Source organism: Acipenser ruthenus, chromosome 13 (genome assembly GCF_902713425.1).
Source record: "Acipenser ruthenus chromosome 13, fAciRut3.2 maternal haplotype, whole genome shotgun sequence".
NCBI classification, from domain to species: domain Eukaryota; kingdom Metazoa; phylum Chordata; class Actinopteri; order Acipenseriformes; family Acipenseridae; genus Acipenser; species Acipenser ruthenus.
In genome coordinates this window covers 30,568,614-30,587,752 of record NC_081201.1, presented here as the reverse complement: position 1 = coordinate 30,587,752, position 19,139 = coordinate 30,568,614, and the positions used below count along the sequence as shown (strand labels likewise).

Genomic DNA, 19,139 nt, shown 5'->3' with positions numbered 1-19,139 from the left:
TTGCTAAGAAAATATGTCCTTAAAAAAGTGAAATACACGTTCACCATAATGCAGACATCTTTCATATAGGAAAATGTGAGTCCTACAAAAGTGACAGTAAATTGTATTTGGTAAGCTTTACTGGAAATATTGTTAGCTCTTGGTCATTTAAATGCACTTGTGTAAGCTTCATTTACTGGCATTATATTTGTGTTTTAGATGGTAAGATAAACACACATATACACAAGTCCTAGTTTATCAGCCTCAGTCCTCAGGAACCCTAACAGTGCAGGTATTTGTTCAACCAGGGATATAAATATAAAATTATGTTTTACATTTGCATTGCTTTCCAGTGCACATACAAATACAGAATGTAATAACTAGAAAAAACATTTATTGATATATATACACTAGACTACAATACAAACTTTGGAAAAAAGAAACGACTGAACAAAAAACAGGACTGTTACAGGTCTTTGAGGAATGAGGTCAGGAAACTGTCTCCTAGGGTTACGCGTTCATATTTGTTATTTTATTATTATTTGTTTATTTAGCAGACGCCTTTATCCAAGGCGACTTACAGAGACTAGGGTGTGTGAACTATGCATCAGGTGCAGAGTCACTTACAACTATGTCTCACCTGAAAGACGGAGCACAAGGAGGTTAAGTGACTTGCTCAGGGTCACACAATGAGTCAATGGCTGAGGTGGGATTTGAACCGGGGACCTTCTGGTTGCAAGTCCGTTTCTTTAACCACTGGACCACACACACAGGTGTTTCTATCTAATAAGAACTTTGCTTTGTGTGATTTAAATCTTAATTGGTTTAAATTATTGTACTATTAAAGCAGACATATTTAAAAAAACGTTAAGATATATAGAGATATGTTTGATTAACTGAGCACCTGTCCAAAACATAGGGAATGCCACTCTTTTTGAGTACCTTATAGGGTTTAATAAAGATTTTTATAAACATTGCTTTTACTTGTATTCTAAATGAATATATTGCATACATATTTTTGACTAAATACCAGTGTACATCTTTTTAACAGTATACTTTAATAAAGCCTCCATATTTCTATGCACCTACATTTTGTAACATTCCTCGTACTCAAAATTATTTCTAAGAAAAATGTAACAATCTCTATCTTTATATACATCTATACAGATATTGCTGACTGTTTTGTTGTGTTTCTTCATCAAACTGTAATGCATGCTAAAATGAATTGGCCTTGAAGGGAAATGTGTTCACAAATGCTAGTACGCCTTTATGTTTGTATGGGAAAGGGAAAGGGTAAGTGATGCATAAAATTTTGAAATCAAGTGTTGAAAAAGAAGGATACTTACTCACATGTTGCATCATTACATCACCAAATCTGTTGTATTATTAACATACATAGATTTTACAAGTCTTTCAGTTTTAAAAAATATGTTTGTGTGTGGTGCCAATGCATTTCATCCTTAAGGTCAAATATTGGAAGATATTTTCCCATTGACTAGGCTGCTTTAAAGATGGTGCACTCATGGTCCCTTCTTGAAATGGGTTGGCATGTTTTATATTCCATTTCAAGCCCTTCTCAAGATTTTACATTTCACTAAACTCGCTCGCTCTTGGCTATTGGAATTGTATATATCGATTACAGTAAATACTGCAGACCTGCATAGAAATGTATGAAATATATCCTCTCAAAAAGACGTAAACTGGGGTCAGGTATGCTCATGTACAGTTTCTGTAGATGGCAGATTAACTTAAGTTATTAATCTAATTAAGTCTGTAACATGAATGTTGAAAGAATTAAGATGATCACAGAATGATCCTGATGGCTCTAGACAGGTATAGCAGCACTGAGTAGGATTATAAAATGACATTGAGGGGACCACACATGCTGTTCTGGTCTGAGGTGTGGGTTACAGCACTGTGACACTCAGTAAAGCCAGATGTATACAACAGTCACTGAAGGGGGAATTAAAGTCCTTGGACCTAAATCCTGTTTGGCATATGTTCAATGTGGGATGGACAGGATGATGCGCACACACACACACACGCACGCAAACCCACACAACCTTCACCCGCAGTCAGTAATGATGAACTGCTACAGATGCTTCGGTTGAAATGAAGTATCTGGCCTTCAATCTACACACGTGTTCAAAGGAATTTTAACACATTGTAGGCTAACAAGCATATTTATGTTCATCATACTTAAGGTAGTTTAGGACTTTCCACATGGAAAGATTACTGAAAATGTTATATAAAATGATGTCAAATTAGATCTATGGAAAGCATTTTGCCGAATATACAGTAAAAACAGTTAGGTTCCTGTTTTACACCACAATCCTTGCCATATTCAAAATGAATTTACCACCTTTCTGTAAAGAAAACCAAATGTTGATGTTGGCATCAAATACATTGTTAAGCGCTCCTACCAATACATGCCCCTTAGTGAGCAGTTTGTGTTTAATTTTACAAAAACTACTCCCAGTAGTAAATGTTTTGTGAATATGGCCCTCTATGCAAATGTGATCCTAGGAATCCGTTTGCTGTGCAATGACGCTGAAAAATACGTATTTTCTGTGCTGTCGGAGAACTTCTAGTTTTACATTTGCAAAAATCATGCAAGGCTTTTTTTGGTTGTTTATAACCAAATCAATACACTTATTATTATTGTATTATTATTTGTTTATTTAGCAGACGCCTTTATCCAAGTTGACTTACAGAGACGGTGTGTGAACTGTATGCATCAGCTGCAGAGTCACTTACAATTACGTCTCACCCGAAAGACGGAGCACAAGGAGGTTAAGTCAGTGACTTGCTCAGGCCAGGTCACACAATGAGTCGGTGGCTGAGGTGGGATTTGAACCGGGGACCTCCTGGTTACAAGCCCTTTCCTTTAACCTCTGGACCACAGCCTCCTCCTCACTTATCATATATAATCAAACACAGGCAATTTTGCTTTAAATTTAGTAAACATACTTGTTCAATAAAACTGCTTCAGACACACGTCACATTTATGTTAAAACGTAGCTGCAGTTTACTTCAGTGCGTTTTTACTACTCAAAAAGCTGTTTAACGATGACGAAAATGATTTAAAAAAAAAAAAAAAAAAAAAAAAAATCACCCCTAAAGATCGGGTCAATGAGTTTGGCAATAGCCATCCAGGTGACTGTGGTATACTTAGCGTTAAGGTATTATACTGCTCCAATATTGTTTGTAAAATGTGGTCCCTAAGTGGTTTGTAATTGTTAGACGGTCCCCCAAACAGTAAACAACAGGAGAATTTAAAATGGCTGTCTGCATGTTGCCTGTTCAAGTTTAATAAACACATTTGTTATTTACCCTGGCTTCTGAGTGAATACATTACAGTGACAATGACTAACTCGAGATAAACTAATATAGATACTATTTTTTAGTCTTTATTATTAATACACAGACGTATTTGTAATGTTTAAAGTAAAATAATACGTGTGCTGATTGATGGCACTGGTGAGCTTGTAACTTCCTTCGAATCTGAAGTGTACCAATAAATACTTCATGTATTGCGGAAACCTACGACCCCTGCTTATCTGTCACAATGTGAAGATCATTCTTTTTTCTTGCGGGAAACTACTAGGTAACTACAAAACTGCAGATCAGAAAAGAAGCACCCGAGTCTCTCATCATGGATAAACTCCAGGGTATAGATTCGCATATTGTGATAATTGGATGTGGTATGTCAGGTATAGGAGCTGCCCTAAAACTCACCAAAGAGGGTTTTAAAAACATTAAAATAATCGAAGCTACCGGAAGAAGTGGTGGAAGGATTAAAACGACTACATTCGGTGAGTTTTTTTTTTTCGTCTGAAAACCCGAGGACTAGAAAGTGCTAATCAAATTTAATTATTGTTATATTTACGGCTAAATAACTATTTTTAATTAAAATGGCTACGTTTGAAATGTAAAATTGCTCAAATGAAAATTGTAGGGTTGTATTTTGATATTGTATACGATAACGTACACGGAGCAGTGGTTGGCAGAGGAAGAGAGAAGATGACTCACGTTAATTTAACCCTTATTAATAAACACCAAACATAACAAATCAAGTGCTCAATATTTAATTATATATTTAATTGTCAGAATGTTAGCTTGTATGAAACAGTACGAAATAAAAACGTTTTCCATCTGCTTTTATTTTACACTATACTATTTTCTAACCGTAAAGGAACAGGTTTAATTACTAATCTTATCTTAGAGATGAAATTGCTGGTGCCAGTGTCCAACAGACATACTGAAGTTGGAAAGAGAAATATTGGAACTTGCTCACAATGTTACAACATCCTTTTCTATCATACATCTACATTCGTGTGTATCTACGTGTACATCAGTGTACAGTATGCCTATACAATGTAAACAATAAAAAAATGTTTCAATTAAAGTACTAAGAGTATTGGGCCAGCAGTAGGAAGTTGTCCTTGAAAGGGCTCTACGTGATCTCGGTCAGCCAGAATAGAAACGTCAGGGTCAGGTAATGTTGCCATCCTGCACATGTTGTGTAGAACAGCCGTCGCTTTAATGAAGAGGACAACCTTCTCAGGTCTGTACTGCATGTAACCTCCACTCACATCATGACACCTCCACCTCAAATTGAAATAAACAGACAAATGATCAAGGTTCATATATTTTAAAACCCTTAAGATGATAATAATAATAATAATAATAATAATAATAATAATAATAATAATAATAATAATAATAAATTAAACTATTGGAATATATTATTAAAACCTGTGGTACCACGTGGTTTTAAGTAACTTGTATAAACACGTTAATCTTTATAGTAAAAGCTATATTGTAAATGTTTGTACCTGCTTTTCCATACGCCATAAAGTCGATCTTGTTTAGCTCTACATTTTTTGTGTGCTCTGTTGTACCTGATGATACAATACAATAAATTATACAATAATCATTTTAAAATGTGTCTCTCACAAGAATACTCTATCCCATGGTCATTACTGTTTTACGGTACCGTCTTTCAGCTGGTGTTAGTTCATTCTCGATTGGTGTCATTATTAGAAAGGGTTTCAGAGGGTACCCAGAATCTCCCATAATCCAGCCATTTGGTCCTCTGCCTTCCTCAAAATAGAGGTTTACATCACGGTGTATAGAATATTGTAAGAAATCTATTGTTTTATCGTTTTAATGGTTATAATGGGTGGTACCCTATGTAAACAAGAAAACGTAGACCAATTGAAATATTTCTAATTTCGGCTTCGCTGCCCTAAATATGTTTAAAATCTAAATGAATACAACAGGATACATAACTTTATTTTATGTGTAGGCTATACTGCCTTATTATTTCTTTTTTTCATTATTGGATAAATTAACATTTTATAATACCGGTACCAAGTTTTACAATCATTTACCATGTTTCTTTTATATAATGCATACCTTGAATAAGATTACACTACTTAAAGTTGTATATAGGCATATTTATCATGTATGTGTAGTACTTGCCTTGTGTTAAATATGAAGGAGTCGTGTGCTGAACCTGGCCATTTCGCTACTAAGTGGCGAATTAAAAGGTTATTGTCCCCAATGGTTTGGACGTTTATGGCATGGTACCCTTTACGGCACACCTAGGCTGGTTCATCTCCACCAGGTGGCGCTTTGATTGGAAAAAACAGACCAATCACACCCGGCATACCGCTGTCAGCTAGAAATTTCTGCTTAATATTTTGAACTTCCGCATGAGATGGAAATTTTATATAATGTGCAGAAAGGCTGGCAATCGCAGTGGCTGCTTATGTTAAATTTCTCGATAGCGATGGTTGCGATGTTTTGGAAAGATCAGCCAGCTCTGACTGAAAATCACCTTTAGCAAAAAACGAAGGGTGTTTGTTACCGTGTGTAACTACGGGGAGTGCTTCTTTGCAGCTGCGGTTTTAAAGTTTCAATTAAATTTAAAATATCATAGCACAGCCTAACCTCAGGGATCTGGCTCTTAGAAAGTCTATTGAACTAGAAAAAGACTAACATGACTATCTATGTGTGACGGAGCACTTCAAGTTAACAAGGCTTTGATTTTTAAAACTGATTACAGAGTCATTTCTGCCTGTGTTGTCTACACCGATTTAAGCACTATTAATAGTGTAGGTTGTCACATGGGATTGATACCGCGTAACCTATTAATCAGGAATCTCCTTTTATTGCAATTGGGTGTGATTTTTTTATTTTTTTGTTACTATTGTTAATTTATTTATTCATTAGGAAATGTGATTGTGGAGATTGGAGCCAATTGGATCCATGGTCCATCAAAAGCAAACCCTGTGTTTCAGCTGGCCTGTGAGCACGGGCTGCTGGACTCCCAAGCCATGTCTGAGGAAAACCAGGCTCTTGATGTAGAGGGTCACCCCTCTTTCCAATCTTTTTACTCTAGTTCTGGGAATAAACTCACACCAGAATTAACCAAGTCTGTGAGTCAACTTTTCTTGACTCTTTTGGGAAAAAGTAAAGAGTTTATCCTAACTGAAAAGGAGCCTTACCCCAGTGTTGGGGAGTTTCTAAAGAAGGAAATTGCGAAGCATGCTGTAGAATGGAAAGATGATGCAGAAACCAAAAAACTGAAACTGGCCTTGCTGACCATGATGCTGAAATTGGAGTGCTGCTTCAGTGGAACTCATAGTATGGATCTGGTAGGACTTGGAGCTTTTGGGGGTTACAAAACACTGCCTGGCCTGGATTGCACTTTTCCTGGGTAAGTACCATACTAAAATCTCCTTTTTTAGTGGGACCAGTTGGTTTAATTCCCAAAGCTTCCAAACTCATTTTTAATTTGTTTAATTAATCATTTAAGCAGAGGGCTAAAACATCTGTTCCATAACTTCCAACACTTAATAAAAGAAGGTGACACTTATAAGAAAGCCATGTAGGCAAACGTTCTGGTTTGTGTCTTATCCCTTTGGCACTAAAGTACCTATTTTTTAGGCATATCCTTTTCTTCCAGGGGCTATGAAGGTCTTATAGATGCCATGATGAAAGGATTACCAGAAGGCATTGTGTCGTACAACAACCCAGTTAAATGTGTCCACTGGAACTGGTCATTCAGAGGTGCAAACTCTCCAGAGCAGACATTCCCTGTGATGGTGGAATGTGAAAATGGAGAAACTGTCCCAGCAAACCATGTCATTGTCACTGTTCCATTAGGTAAGAGATTTAGGACTCTTACATTAAATATGACTTCCATAGTTCAGGACAAACCCCACAACGATAAACAAACCTTAATGATGAGGTATAATAACAAAGCAATGACTTTATTGACGAGGTATGCGTAGCAATGAACATGAACAAATAATTTGGCATAACACCTACTTGGATTGAAGATCCCCTACCTGGTTGTTGGACAAAGCGGGAGACCCCCATAGAACTATACTTGAATACAGATTTGAAAGTAGGAGATGGGAGCGGGTGGTGGGTTGCGAAAGAACGAATGCAAAAGGAAGGGAGAGTAAACAGGTTATTTATAGTGGCTGTAATTCTTCATTTTGGGTTCATTAGATGATATGATTCAATTAGATGAAGTGATAATTGTGTGGGGATTTGTCCATCCTCCCGATTAAAGTTGTAAACTAAATGTCTTGCAATGCATCCAAGACAGCAGCTGTTTTACTATTAGAAAGGTGTTTTGTCTAAGTGGGATCCTTTCTGTTAGTTAAATTAGCATCTAAACTGACTGACAGGCTTAATAATATGCTGTCCTGTTTTAATTAAAAAAAAAAAAAAAAAAAAAAAAAAAAAATCAAAAAACCTTGTTCATCTTTTTAGGTTATCTCAAAGAGCACTATGAGACACTTATAAATCCTCCTCTACCTCTTAGTAAAGTGCACTCTATTCAAAGGATGGGCTTTGGGGCAAATAATAAAATATTTCTGGAGTTCGAGGAGCCCTTCTGGGAGCCCGACTGTGAGGTGATTAATCTGATTTGGGAGGATGAGACTCTCCTAGCTGATGTGAAGCCTGATGTTAATCAGGTCTGGATGAAGAAAATCTTTGGTTTCACAGTCCTTCATCCACCTGAAAGGCAAGTATGTAGAAAGGCACAGGAAAGCACTCTGGCACAGACTGTATTAATCAGAAACATGCAAATTACTGACATTTGTTTGGTTGGTCAAAATGTTCCTGTTATTTGTGAGATATCTTAGTATTAACACTTAGCATTATAATATTTATTTATTTATTGTCCTCATTTAGATATGGTCATGTTCTCTGTGGCTGGATTGCAGGCCATGAATCTGAATACATGGAGACCCTTTCCGATACAGAAGTTAAAAACTCCATGACGGAGGTCATTCGCAAATTTACAGGTAACTTGATTCATTTCTTTTTGCATTGGTCCTTGAATTATTATTTTAAAGTTTGACCAATACATTGGCTTTATTGAGATGAATAGCTTTCCACCTTAAGTCTGTTTAGCTACAGTACATCTGTTAATCGAGCAATAGAATGATTTTAGGCATAACCTCATTCATGGATTTGCTAGGTGGTTAATTCATTGTTCATTATCTGTGCTTCCGTGGTATTTCATGATTCAGTACTTTGGAAATTAAATTTATTCATGATTAGGCCAACAGCCCTTCATTATTTAACTGTCCTAAAAAAAAAAAGATGTATAAGTCACATAGAGAAATAAGGGAATACTGTGGTGAATAGATTATAGAGTACCAAGAAGCATGTAAAGTATTAAATACTTCCATTAAGATGTCCACTAATAGAGCATTTTTTATGTATCCACTGTTTAGGAAATCCATCAATTACTCCAAAGAGGATTCTTCAATCGAAATGGCACAGCGACCCATACACTAAAGGTTCTTACAGCTATGTGGCAGTAGGGTGCTCAGGAAGTGACATAGAAAACATTGTACAGCCGCTTCCTTTGCAAGAAACAGATACAAAGGTACTGGGTTTCTTTTTTTCCTTGAACAGGGCAAGAGCACATTTCTGTTTGGAAGACGGTGTATGAATATCTAGATGAGTAACCAGTACATATTTCAGAATTACATTTTTACTTATAAAGAGAGAACCACTTAGTTATGAAATTCTTTATATCATAGATTTTGAGTATCAGAATCTGGGCAGATGTAGAACATGTCCATCTGTATGTACACACTCTTTTTGCTCAGATTTTAACTGCACATTGAATATCCCTTGTAGATCGGAGCAACTTGCATTTCTAGTGGATGTTTTATGGTACCAATACCACAGTACCCTTAGTCTGCCGTCTATCCAATTCATAAAAAATGCAGCAACAGTAGGTGGCACCCCCTTGTAAATTCAAGTTTGACTTCTAAATTCAAGTTAGACCTCTTGACCTGTGAAAAAGGTGACTGATTTAAAAAAAAAAATGTAACACTGAAACCTTTTACAATAAATCTGTCTCCCTTTAGCCTTTACAGGTTCTGTTTGCTGGAGAAGCCACGCATCAGTCATTTTATTCAACTACCCATGGTGCCTTGCTGTCTGGCTGGAGAGAAGCAGACAGACTGATCACTCATTACACTCAAAGTCCTCTAATATCTCAGAACTTCAGTTCAAAGCTGTGAACACTCTACTTTCCCTATCTGATTAATTATTTGCAGAGGGAGAGAATGAAGAATGAGACATGTAGTATGCTTTTCAGTGCCTTAAGCCTGAAAATATATATATTTTTTGTATATTGTCACAAATCGTAAATCACAACATGCTCAAAAGTATGCTTTATAATCCAAATTGGTTTAAAGTTTGATTTAAAAATATAATTTTATGAAACTTACATACCAATAAATATGATTTTTATTTTTACAAGCAAAAAAAGAAAAAAAAAAAAATCTCCATCTATTAGCATCACAAATGTTTAAATATGCTTTCATAAATTGTTCTTTTAACAGGCTATCCTTAGTAATTCACAAATGCTATACAATAAAGAAAAACACCATCTATAATTTTGTTCAAAAGATTGTGGTAAGTGTCCAAAATCTTATTTACACCAAAGACAGGGTGATACGCTTCAGTAATTTGCAGGGTGGTTTCCATTACGGCTTTTAGCGTGTCCCCCTTCAGCCAATTCAAAGACTTACAGATTTGACCGTGGCATTGGGTGAAATATACAACACCTGCTCCAATCGAACCTCTTAGCAGGTGATGCCAGTAGGCAATGTTGTTTGGCGGAGTTTGAAAAGATGGGAGGGAAGTGCACAGTTTAAGCAACATGATTATGTATGTACACCTGATCTGTGCTCTTTGTGATTTACCACCTTCATTCAATATAAATAAACCGATTGCTGTTCCTCAAATGCATCTTACTGAAACAGAACCAACATTACAGAGAATCCTAACAACTGTTTCAAATCTACTGTTGTATTCATCAAGGTAAATGTGAAAAAAAAAAAATAAACATCACTGAATTAGGTTTGCATAAAAATGTACGAGACAACAAACAAGTTTGTTTACATTGTTGGTTGTTAATTGTATTAGGCTCCAAAATATGGAATATGTTTTGGTCAGATACCTCAAGTGTAATACATGCGCATTATGTACTACAGAGCAGGGAGTAAACTAAGGTGTGTGTTTTTTGTTTTAGTTTTTTTTTAAGCACGTTGCAATGCATGCTGGTACTTGTAGTCCAGTGAAACAGCAATCCAAAGTTCCTGAATGCAGAATTAATACTCCATGAACCACATGGTCATCCTACATGGGAGACAAGATGCTTTTGGTCATCTACTGTAAACAAATATTTAAATTATACAAAATTGTGAGGAGCCTGCCCCTCCATACAAGCACATTTATACCACCTATAACCAGCGGTTTATATTAGCATGTATAGCTTGCTGCTGACAGGGACTCTGGTCAGTGAAATATACAATTTTAATACATTTATAGTGTTTAGGATTAGAGCCTGTTTTTCACTTTTGAGACCTAAGTGTTATACAGCATATACCGAGAACAGGGACTTGTAACAGTATGGTATTTTCCAACTCTGGAATAGCACATGCATGGTTTGAGTTTTTATTCTTTTAGATGATGCTACATAATCATAAATATGAACATCACATGTACATCGTATTGAATAAAAACATATATTAAAAACACAAAACTGGAGGTAATCAAAAGGGATTGTAAAATTGTCTCATCTTTGTCATGCTAAGCAAAATACGACCACTAAAATTGTAAAAGCAGATATGTTCAAAGCTCAAAGACTATAAAAGAAAAACAAATAAAACATTAAAAACTGCAGTACGTGTAACCTCTGGCTAGAGGTTGAAAAGATAATGAAAACCTTCAGATCCCCTTCAAATGAATGAAAGATAACAGAGACAGCAGTGCCGTTAAAAACAGCGTTTATTATCGAGTGAAATACGAATTGAATGAGGGATCAGACAGAATCTTATTTACTAGCTAACAAAAGGTAGGTTTATGCTCAAATGTGTCTAGAATGTAAACTGTTGCGCTATTAGAAACTCCCTCCGACCATGCGCCGATCAGGTAAACATCAAAACAGAACAAACACACAGCAGAAACAAAGTGAACGTGTAAAATAAAACACAGCACAACTCAAACCAAAACAAACCACAATAATGATAACGTGCACACAAACTCGGTTAGTAGCAGTTTATCCCGATTAATAGTGCAGTCGGAGGAAAAGAGTTCTCACAACCACAGTAAAACAACCTTTGGTACGGGTATTCTCAACGAGAATTGCTTAGTAAATGTATATATATATAACAGCCTTTCCTGAATACAGACATATCTGGCGTTTTATAGGTAAAAGCAATCAGTGCTAATTAATCAATAATCCAGTTAAGGCTAGGCCACCTCCCCACAGTCGTAATGTCCCACCTGCTACATACGTAATGATTGTATAATTAAGTAATCGTTTGCTGTGGTTGTGCCACTAATTACAGTGCCGGTAGCTTTTGTAACAGGAATTGCTCTTCTGCAGATTAAAAAAACAGCCGGAACGTAATAAAAGTTACACACTGTACATGTGGGACAAGACAGGTCGTAAACATAAGTACATGTTTAAAAGTTAAAAATGAGAATACACCAAACGCTGTGTAATGCTGCAAAATTCCGACCGTTTTTTTTTTTTTTTGATTTTGGTAATAGAGAAACAGCTAACTGGTTCCCTGGTCATATGGCAAAAGGTAGGAATCATTTTTTAAATGTTTAAATCCAGGCAAAATGTACTAATAATCGTACAACAACACAATGATGGGGTTATTTGCTGCACCTGTAACTTCTGGATACACGTAGCGATTGATTTTATAACATGATATATTACAGCATCGTCTTGCTTGCGTTGTACTGCATATCCATTTCTCCAGTTCTAAAAAAATAATACATAAAAATACAATCCTCATGTAAAATCCCGCAGGGCTGTACGTTGTCTTAAAATGTTTTTTTTTTTTTTACTTTGTTACTAACTAGGACTCCGACAGATGAAGGCGAGTCTGAAAAGCGTGGACTGTATAAAAGAAGTTCATAATGCCAGAATATCCTTTTTTTTTATATGATCTTGAAGAAACTGTGCTTTTACTGGGTAAAATGCAATACCAATAATGTACAGTACATAGAAATAAGGGCAAGTACAGCAAATATAAAATTGTATACATATAAAAATGTATGGACATTTTTTCTAGTTGAGACATGGCTATGCTTTCAGTTCGTCTTGGTGTTTCTTTAACTAGATCACATTCCGTTCTCTGGCCATAATCCTCTCTTTCAGGAAAGTTTAGACATTACGCCACATTTACTGGTGCTGAACAAAATTGATTTAGCAGATTTAATAGAGAAGCAGGCAAGTATTATTTTTTTTAATAGTATTTAAACAGGCAGCGCACAATTTAAGTCATGATTAATCAATTAAAACACTAAATACACTACTGTTTCTGTTCAAAGAAAGAAAACATGGGGGACGCTATATGTTTACCAGTATTGTATATTCAGAGACAATTCATTCACACATAATTTCTTCAGTTTTTGTACAATTATAATTTAAATATTTATTTTAATTTTAGAGAGTTCTCAAACAACTGAAAAGTGAAGGTGTGGGCAATGTTCTCTTTGCTGACTGCTTAACACAGAGAGATGAGAATGTGAAGAAGGTGAGAATATTGAAGTACCGTGCCCGATTAACAGAAACACTAAAAGAAACGTCCATTGAGAGACTTCTAGTGAAAACCTTTGTCAAATAATTGTTTCTTGTAGTGTGTTATAGTGTATATAGTTAGTTGTGGATATATCATCTAAAACAATATTTTGTATAAATAAAGTACATTTTGATATTGTAATATGTCTAGATTATAATAAAAAACACAATTATTTCATCAATTATAAACAGTCTAAATGTGCTTTAAATAGGCCTAAGTCATGAAATACCTTTATTCTTCTTTCTTTGAGGTGGTTCCAGTGGTTACAGAGCAAATTGAAAGCAGCCCCCGGTTTCACAGGACAGAGGTCAGTAATTCGGTTTGACCTGTGTTTTGTAATGATAAATGTATCAGATTCTTGTATTTCCAGGTCACAATTTGTAATTACTAACATGCTAATCATCCACAAGGTGAGGGGTTTGTTTTAAATCAGAAGGCAAGACACATTTAGGAATTTACAAAAAATACATAGCCTTTGTATGTATTGTGTTTTTTATACTTCATAACTAAAGTAAAATTACCACACTGTTTCTTTTGTATTTATTTACCCACAACAAGAGTGTATAAGTGTGTTTGCTAACTTTTTTTTTTTTTTTTACTGTGAATCATTTCAGATATAGTGCTGCAGTTTACAAGTGTTTTTCTTTACTATGTCCAGAACATGGAGTATTGCCTATTGGTGATAGGTATACCAAATGTTGGGAAATCTTCTTTTGTTAATGCCTTACGAAGAATGCATTTAAAAAAAGGTATTTGCTTTAATTTCATGTATTTCAGAAACAAAGTTAGCTATATTCAGAGTGCATGAGATAGCCTTAGAAATAGATATAGACAAAACGTTTGGGGACTGCTTTCTAAAAGAACAGATACAATTACATTATTTACCTCTACATATAATTTGATATACCAAAAGTAACTGTCGTGGAAATTCTAATAAAAGGAAGAGAGACTGCGAGTTCCAAACACACAGGCCTTTATTTCTTGAGTTTGCAAACTGAAAACACACAGGGTGCTAGATAATCATCGAGCAGTGTTTCAACATACAGAGTTAGATCAGTTTCTTATATACCTTAAAACTGTCAGCAAGGCAGAGGGTTAGTCAATGATGATTCAGATATTGGCATATAAGAAAAAACAACTTATAACTATGCATACGTGGCATATAGCTAAGCAAGCGGATAACAGGATGGGTAGTTTGGGTATATGTGCAAAAAGACACGTCTGGCTCGTCCTGTTATCTTCACAGCTGCAGTTGCAGTGTAGGCATCTTGCGTTTCCTTGTTCTGACTTTATCTTAGGCACAGTATATAAGGTTATGAGAGCAAGGTTATAGGAGTGCAAAATGCCAGTACATGTTGTCGAGCCAATTCTATTTTCTGTAACATTTCTATTACATAACTTAGTCATGCTACTTCATACACAGGACTAAAATATGAAAGTCTTTTGCTGTATAGTAAGTAACCTTTTGGAATTATTTATCACAGTTATGTGATTTACTGTAATCAATTATCAGAGTTTATGCTCATAATTTATTTTGTTATTTTTAAGGAAAGGCTTCCAAAGTTGGAGGGGAACCTGGTATAACTAAAGCTGTCTTGTCTAAAATTCAGGTAAGTGCAGTTTGGTGTCTGAGCACTCTGTGTAACGCAGATCGGAATGGTATTCATCATTACACTTCCATCCTGGTTTTACTCGGTTATGTCCCCAGTACTGCAGGTTTATTTTTTATTTTTTTTAAAGCTATATATTTCCAGGTCTGCGAGAGACCACTGATATATTTATTGGACACCCCTGGAGTTCTTCCTCCCAAGATAGAAAGCTTAGAAATGGGAATGAAGTTGTCGCTATGTTGTAAGTGTACACAAGAGGTAAAATAGCATACAGTAGTAGACTGCATCCAATTTTGGGGTGAATTATATATAATTCCCTTTTTACAAATCCTTAGTCTTGTCTTTTGAAGTAGCTGTAAAATTATCCTTTATACAGCGTTCAAGGATTTTTAATGCTGCACGTTTTAATTAATACTAATCCAATTAGCCTCTGAAAATGTTGTAAAACCTGAAATCTAAAAAGTATTCCAAACTGCAATATGATTGTACAGCAGCAGGTGGCAGCAACATTCTGTGCAGCAGACCATTTTACTGTATTTGGATATTTTTGTGGAATAAACGTAATGAATGTTATCAGTTATGTGCATACATTTTACAGGATATTCTGTGTTAATCAAACCTTATTTTTTATCTCCAAATGTGTATCTTGACATGTAAAGTCTGAAAAGGACAGGTTTGTGAAAATCTAGATTTCCACCCACATACAATATGTATACAATTATATAACTAATTACATCATTTCTGTTGTGTGATTTGAATTTGTATTTTTATTTTATTTTTCTTGACACAGGAACTATATTAGACCATTTAGTTGGTGAAGATGTCCTAGCAGATTTACCTTCTTTATACATTGAACAGACATGACAAATTAAGGTAAATCTATAAATCTGAGATTATATTTTAGTTTCAGTTTTGATTTTATTAATGTTAACACTTTACTGTCTTTCCAGTTATGTTGATAAGTATGGGTTGGGGGAGCCTTGTCATGACATCCAGCATGTTTTGAAAAAGATTGCAGTTCAAATGGGGAAAAACTCAGTTAAAGCCATCACTGGAGTAGGTGAGTTATTGAATATCTGTCAGAACATCCTTTACATGACTGGTCAACCAAACGCACACCAAACAGGGAAACTGTACATTATGTAATAGTCAGACTCTCTTTTTTTTCCAGTTAAACATAGCTCTTATTTTTCCTCAGGTTCAAGCTTTTATTAATACAGGACACATACAGTAAATCTTTGAAAATAGGTTTCAGAGTTCTAGACATTCCAGACTTGGACACCCTCCATTCCCTCTGTGTTTAAGTTCTACTGTATGAAATCTCATGAATAGAGCAAATGAAAGGGGGTTTGAGAGTGTAGTTTTCTTTTTTTATAATATAATTGCAGTATAAGATTTATAAAAGTGGTCTAACATGTAATACAAACACCACAACAGTGAGCTGTCTGTGTAGTTCAACTGTAAAAAAGCAAATCTTTTGAAATGGAGGCTTCTGAGCTTTGAATTGCTGTGTAATAGTGCTTGATGTATACCTTTGTTTTACGGGTTATCACTATCACAGTGCCAAACTATAGTGCTGCAGCCTATGATTTCATCCAAGTATTCAGGAAAGGAGAACTAGGTAGGGTGATGTTGGACTGATTGACCAAACTCTTTGGGTAAAGATAAGCTGGTGTGTCTACAACGTGAAACAAACTGGAGACTCAACTAATAAAACTCATTGTATAATAACGGGTTTCTTGCAAATGGAATTATTTTTATGTAAAAGCATAAAGTAGTAATTAAACTGATTTTATTTAAATATCATGTCCTGTTGTTGCATTGCATTTTCAAAGTTCTCTCTCACATGATGGTACAATACAGTAACGTAGCCTTTAGAACTTAGTGTATCTATTATTAATACAGTCGTGTACCTTGGACTGGAGAGGGGTCACGTGAGTAGATAAGTCCATCTACGTGCAATATCCATTTGCGTCAAATAAGCACAGAAATCATCGTCTTTTTCATTGGAAAATCTTTCATTGGAAAATCTTAAACGGCTATTTTAAGTGTGATTTAGTCTGTGATGCACAAGAGAATTTGATTCTACTCCAGAAATAACAAGTTGTTTCATACTCTACATCCCAAGATTAACCTGTTAATCCTATTTTATCTGGTAAAGATTTATTTTCCCCCTGCTGAACTTTAATGCCTTCTTAAGCCATATTTATTAGAGATAGATTGTGCCAGCCAGTATAGGATTATTATTATTATTATTATTTCTGTAATGACATCACTCTGGTATTGAGATGCATTAATAATCTAAATTTTAGAAAGGATAGCTTTTGTAATTTTAGATTACAAAATGGTGGCTTGGCATACCCTGGGGCCTATTTTAATGATCCAAATCGTGGTTAATCTTAATCATGATGCTCTCATCTTGGACTGATTGACGAAACACGAGGAATCTGTACTGTGAAACTCAAGGTATTGCATGCATCCAATCATTTATCTCTTTAATGCCACCAGTGCTATAGAGCCCAAACATTTTTTCAGAAAAAGAAAGAAACCTAAAATACAAGAAATTTAGATTTTGTTTATTTTTTTATTTTTTTTACAAATATGTAAACTATAATCACATACAAACATCAAAACACATCATTTAAAATAGATACATATTTAAAATAGACAAAAGACCTGGAGAAAGATCAATGTTCCAGCATGTGATAAAAAATAACCATTTATCTACAACACCACTGCCTCACATCAACAACTGAAGCATAAAGTATGGTAAATGGCACATTCATTGTATTTACCAGTTTGTTGCTCTGTTTGTATTAATATACACAATATATCTTACACAATAACTTTTAGGCATTGGCTGCTATAAAATATTGTAATATGCAATAGCAAACTTCTGTCTACACAACAATACATATATTTATTTATAAATGTAACAAAATTGGAATTGAGTCTATACACAACTTGACCCTGAAAGCACATACATTCAGCTGAAAAAGACTTAACACCAAACAAACGACAGAAAATAATTTCATCAAAGTATCACATAATATATAGTGTTTGTTTTGATTTTGAACTCTTATTTAAATTGAGGTCTGCAGTAAAACACAAATGTAAACTTTTTGATTATGGGACATGTTTTGGTAGTACAATGGAAATGTATATTTGGAGCAGAATATTGCACGTTCCACAATTTAAATTAAGAATCTAGAAAAAAAGCAATTTGAAAGTCTTGGTAATTCACTTTTTCATTTTATTTATGCAGGAACCTTGCGTCTGTTGTTCGCAGTATGCTTATACGAAAGGGAAACCTGACTATTCCTGATGCACACTGGAAGGATTGGAACAGGCAATTCCTGTAGTTCTAACAGAAATTGTCTGCTATTATATATTCTAGTGACTAGTGCAGGTATCATGTATGCATGTGCATGCAAACTGCAATGTTCCTGTTACCACCACATGGAATGTAACGGGCAATGTTCTGTGTTTTACTCTAATCATGGATACTGCTGGCCTCTATGGGGGAGTGAAGGTAATGCAATACTTGTCAAGGCTAATTTAGTTTGTACAGTGGTTAAGATACCAGGTTAAGCAATGCAGAGCTGTCTGGAGCTATTTTTAAAAGAAACATATAACAGCTTTATAGGTACATTAAAATGCGATTGAAACAGCAAATATATCTCCATGTTTTGGATAAGCTGCAGTATGGCACATAATACATCACTACAGTTAACAGCATATTGACATTACTGTATTATGCACAATAGAAAACGATGTGTGATTCTATTGAATATTTAACCTGTGCATATGTCATTTACTAAACAGTTGGCAGTAGATGGCCCTAAAAAGATGATTTTAAACAGTAGTAAACTAATATTTTCAGTACAACCAGCATACGTAATTGTTCCATGCAACACCTACTTCTGGCAATTAACTGCAAATCTAAAACTAAATATAAAGTACTTTCAAGTAGCATGTTATCCTACATCGAAACACTATTACTTTCACAATATTTTTAGATTGTTTTAATGATAAAGAAATACAAAGGTTAATTTCAAAATGAATGCTTCATAGACTACTTTTAAAAAGAAAATGACAAAGAAAAGTAACAACTGCAACCAGCCCTAGTGGAAAATGAGTTCAGGGTTCCAGATATTGCATTTCTAAGGAGCCAATTGGATTCTTTAAAGATAAAGTTAGTTATTTGAAAAAAAATACAGGTGTATCCTTTCAGCAATTTTACAACCTTTCATTTAAATCTTTGATCATCACCATCTGCAGTATATTGTAAGCATCTGTGCTTTATAAAGGCTTCCCTGTTTAGCAAGTACAAAACCTCCCTGTGCTCAACAGACATATTCTTAAGAATTATTTAGAAAGGCTCTAACAGCACTTT

The 19,139-nt window shown here is 35.0% G+C and overlaps 2 protein-coding genes across 3 annotated transcripts; one reads left to right on the top strand and one right to left on the bottom strand.

The window, feature by feature from the left end:
- Nucleotides 1–1,090: 1,090 nt before the first annotated feature.
- LOC117417775 (peroxisomal N(1)-acetyl-spermine/spermidine oxidase-like) lies at nucleotides 1,091–17,901 on the top strand. 2 transcript variants are annotated; one of them, XM_058985084.1, is made up of 14 exons: nucleotides 1,091–3,794; nucleotides 6,220–6,706; nucleotides 6,956–7,155; nucleotides 7,774–8,029; nucleotides 8,200–8,312; nucleotides 8,748–8,902; nucleotides 9,393–9,945; nucleotides 12,091–12,128; nucleotides 13,002–13,088; nucleotides 13,384–13,440; nucleotides 13,748–13,882; nucleotides 14,682–14,743; nucleotides 15,534–15,616; nucleotides 15,694–17,901. In XM_058985084.1, the coding sequence occupies exons 1-7, from the start codon at nucleotides 3,635–3,637 to the stop codon at nucleotides 9,546–9,548; spliced, it is 1,527 nt and encodes a 508-aa protein (XP_058841067.1). In that variant the 5' UTR covers nucleotides 1,091–3,634; the 3' UTR covers nucleotides 9,549–9,945; nucleotides 12,091–12,128; nucleotides 13,002–13,088; nucleotides 13,384–13,440; nucleotides 13,748–13,882; nucleotides 14,682–14,743; nucleotides 15,534–15,616; nucleotides 15,694–17,901. The 2 variants fall into 2 exon arrangements, with proteins under 2 accessions (XP_058841067.1, XP_058841066.1); XM_058985083.1 differs by having other exon boundaries at nucleotides 15,534–17,901.
- LOC131696875 (putative nuclease HARBI1) lies at nucleotides 4,383–5,097 on the bottom strand. The gene is made up of 3 exons (XM_058985086.1): nucleotides 4,979–5,097; nucleotides 4,818–4,883; nucleotides 4,383–4,590 (listed from the first exon to the last, which is right to left on the bottom strand). The coding sequence occupies exons 1-3, from the start codon at nucleotides 5,056–5,058 to the stop codon at nucleotides 4,383–4,385; spliced, it is 354 nt and encodes a 117-aa protein (XP_058841069.1). The 5' UTR covers nucleotides 5,059–5,097.
- Nucleotides 17,902–19,139: the final 1,238 nt, after the last annotated feature.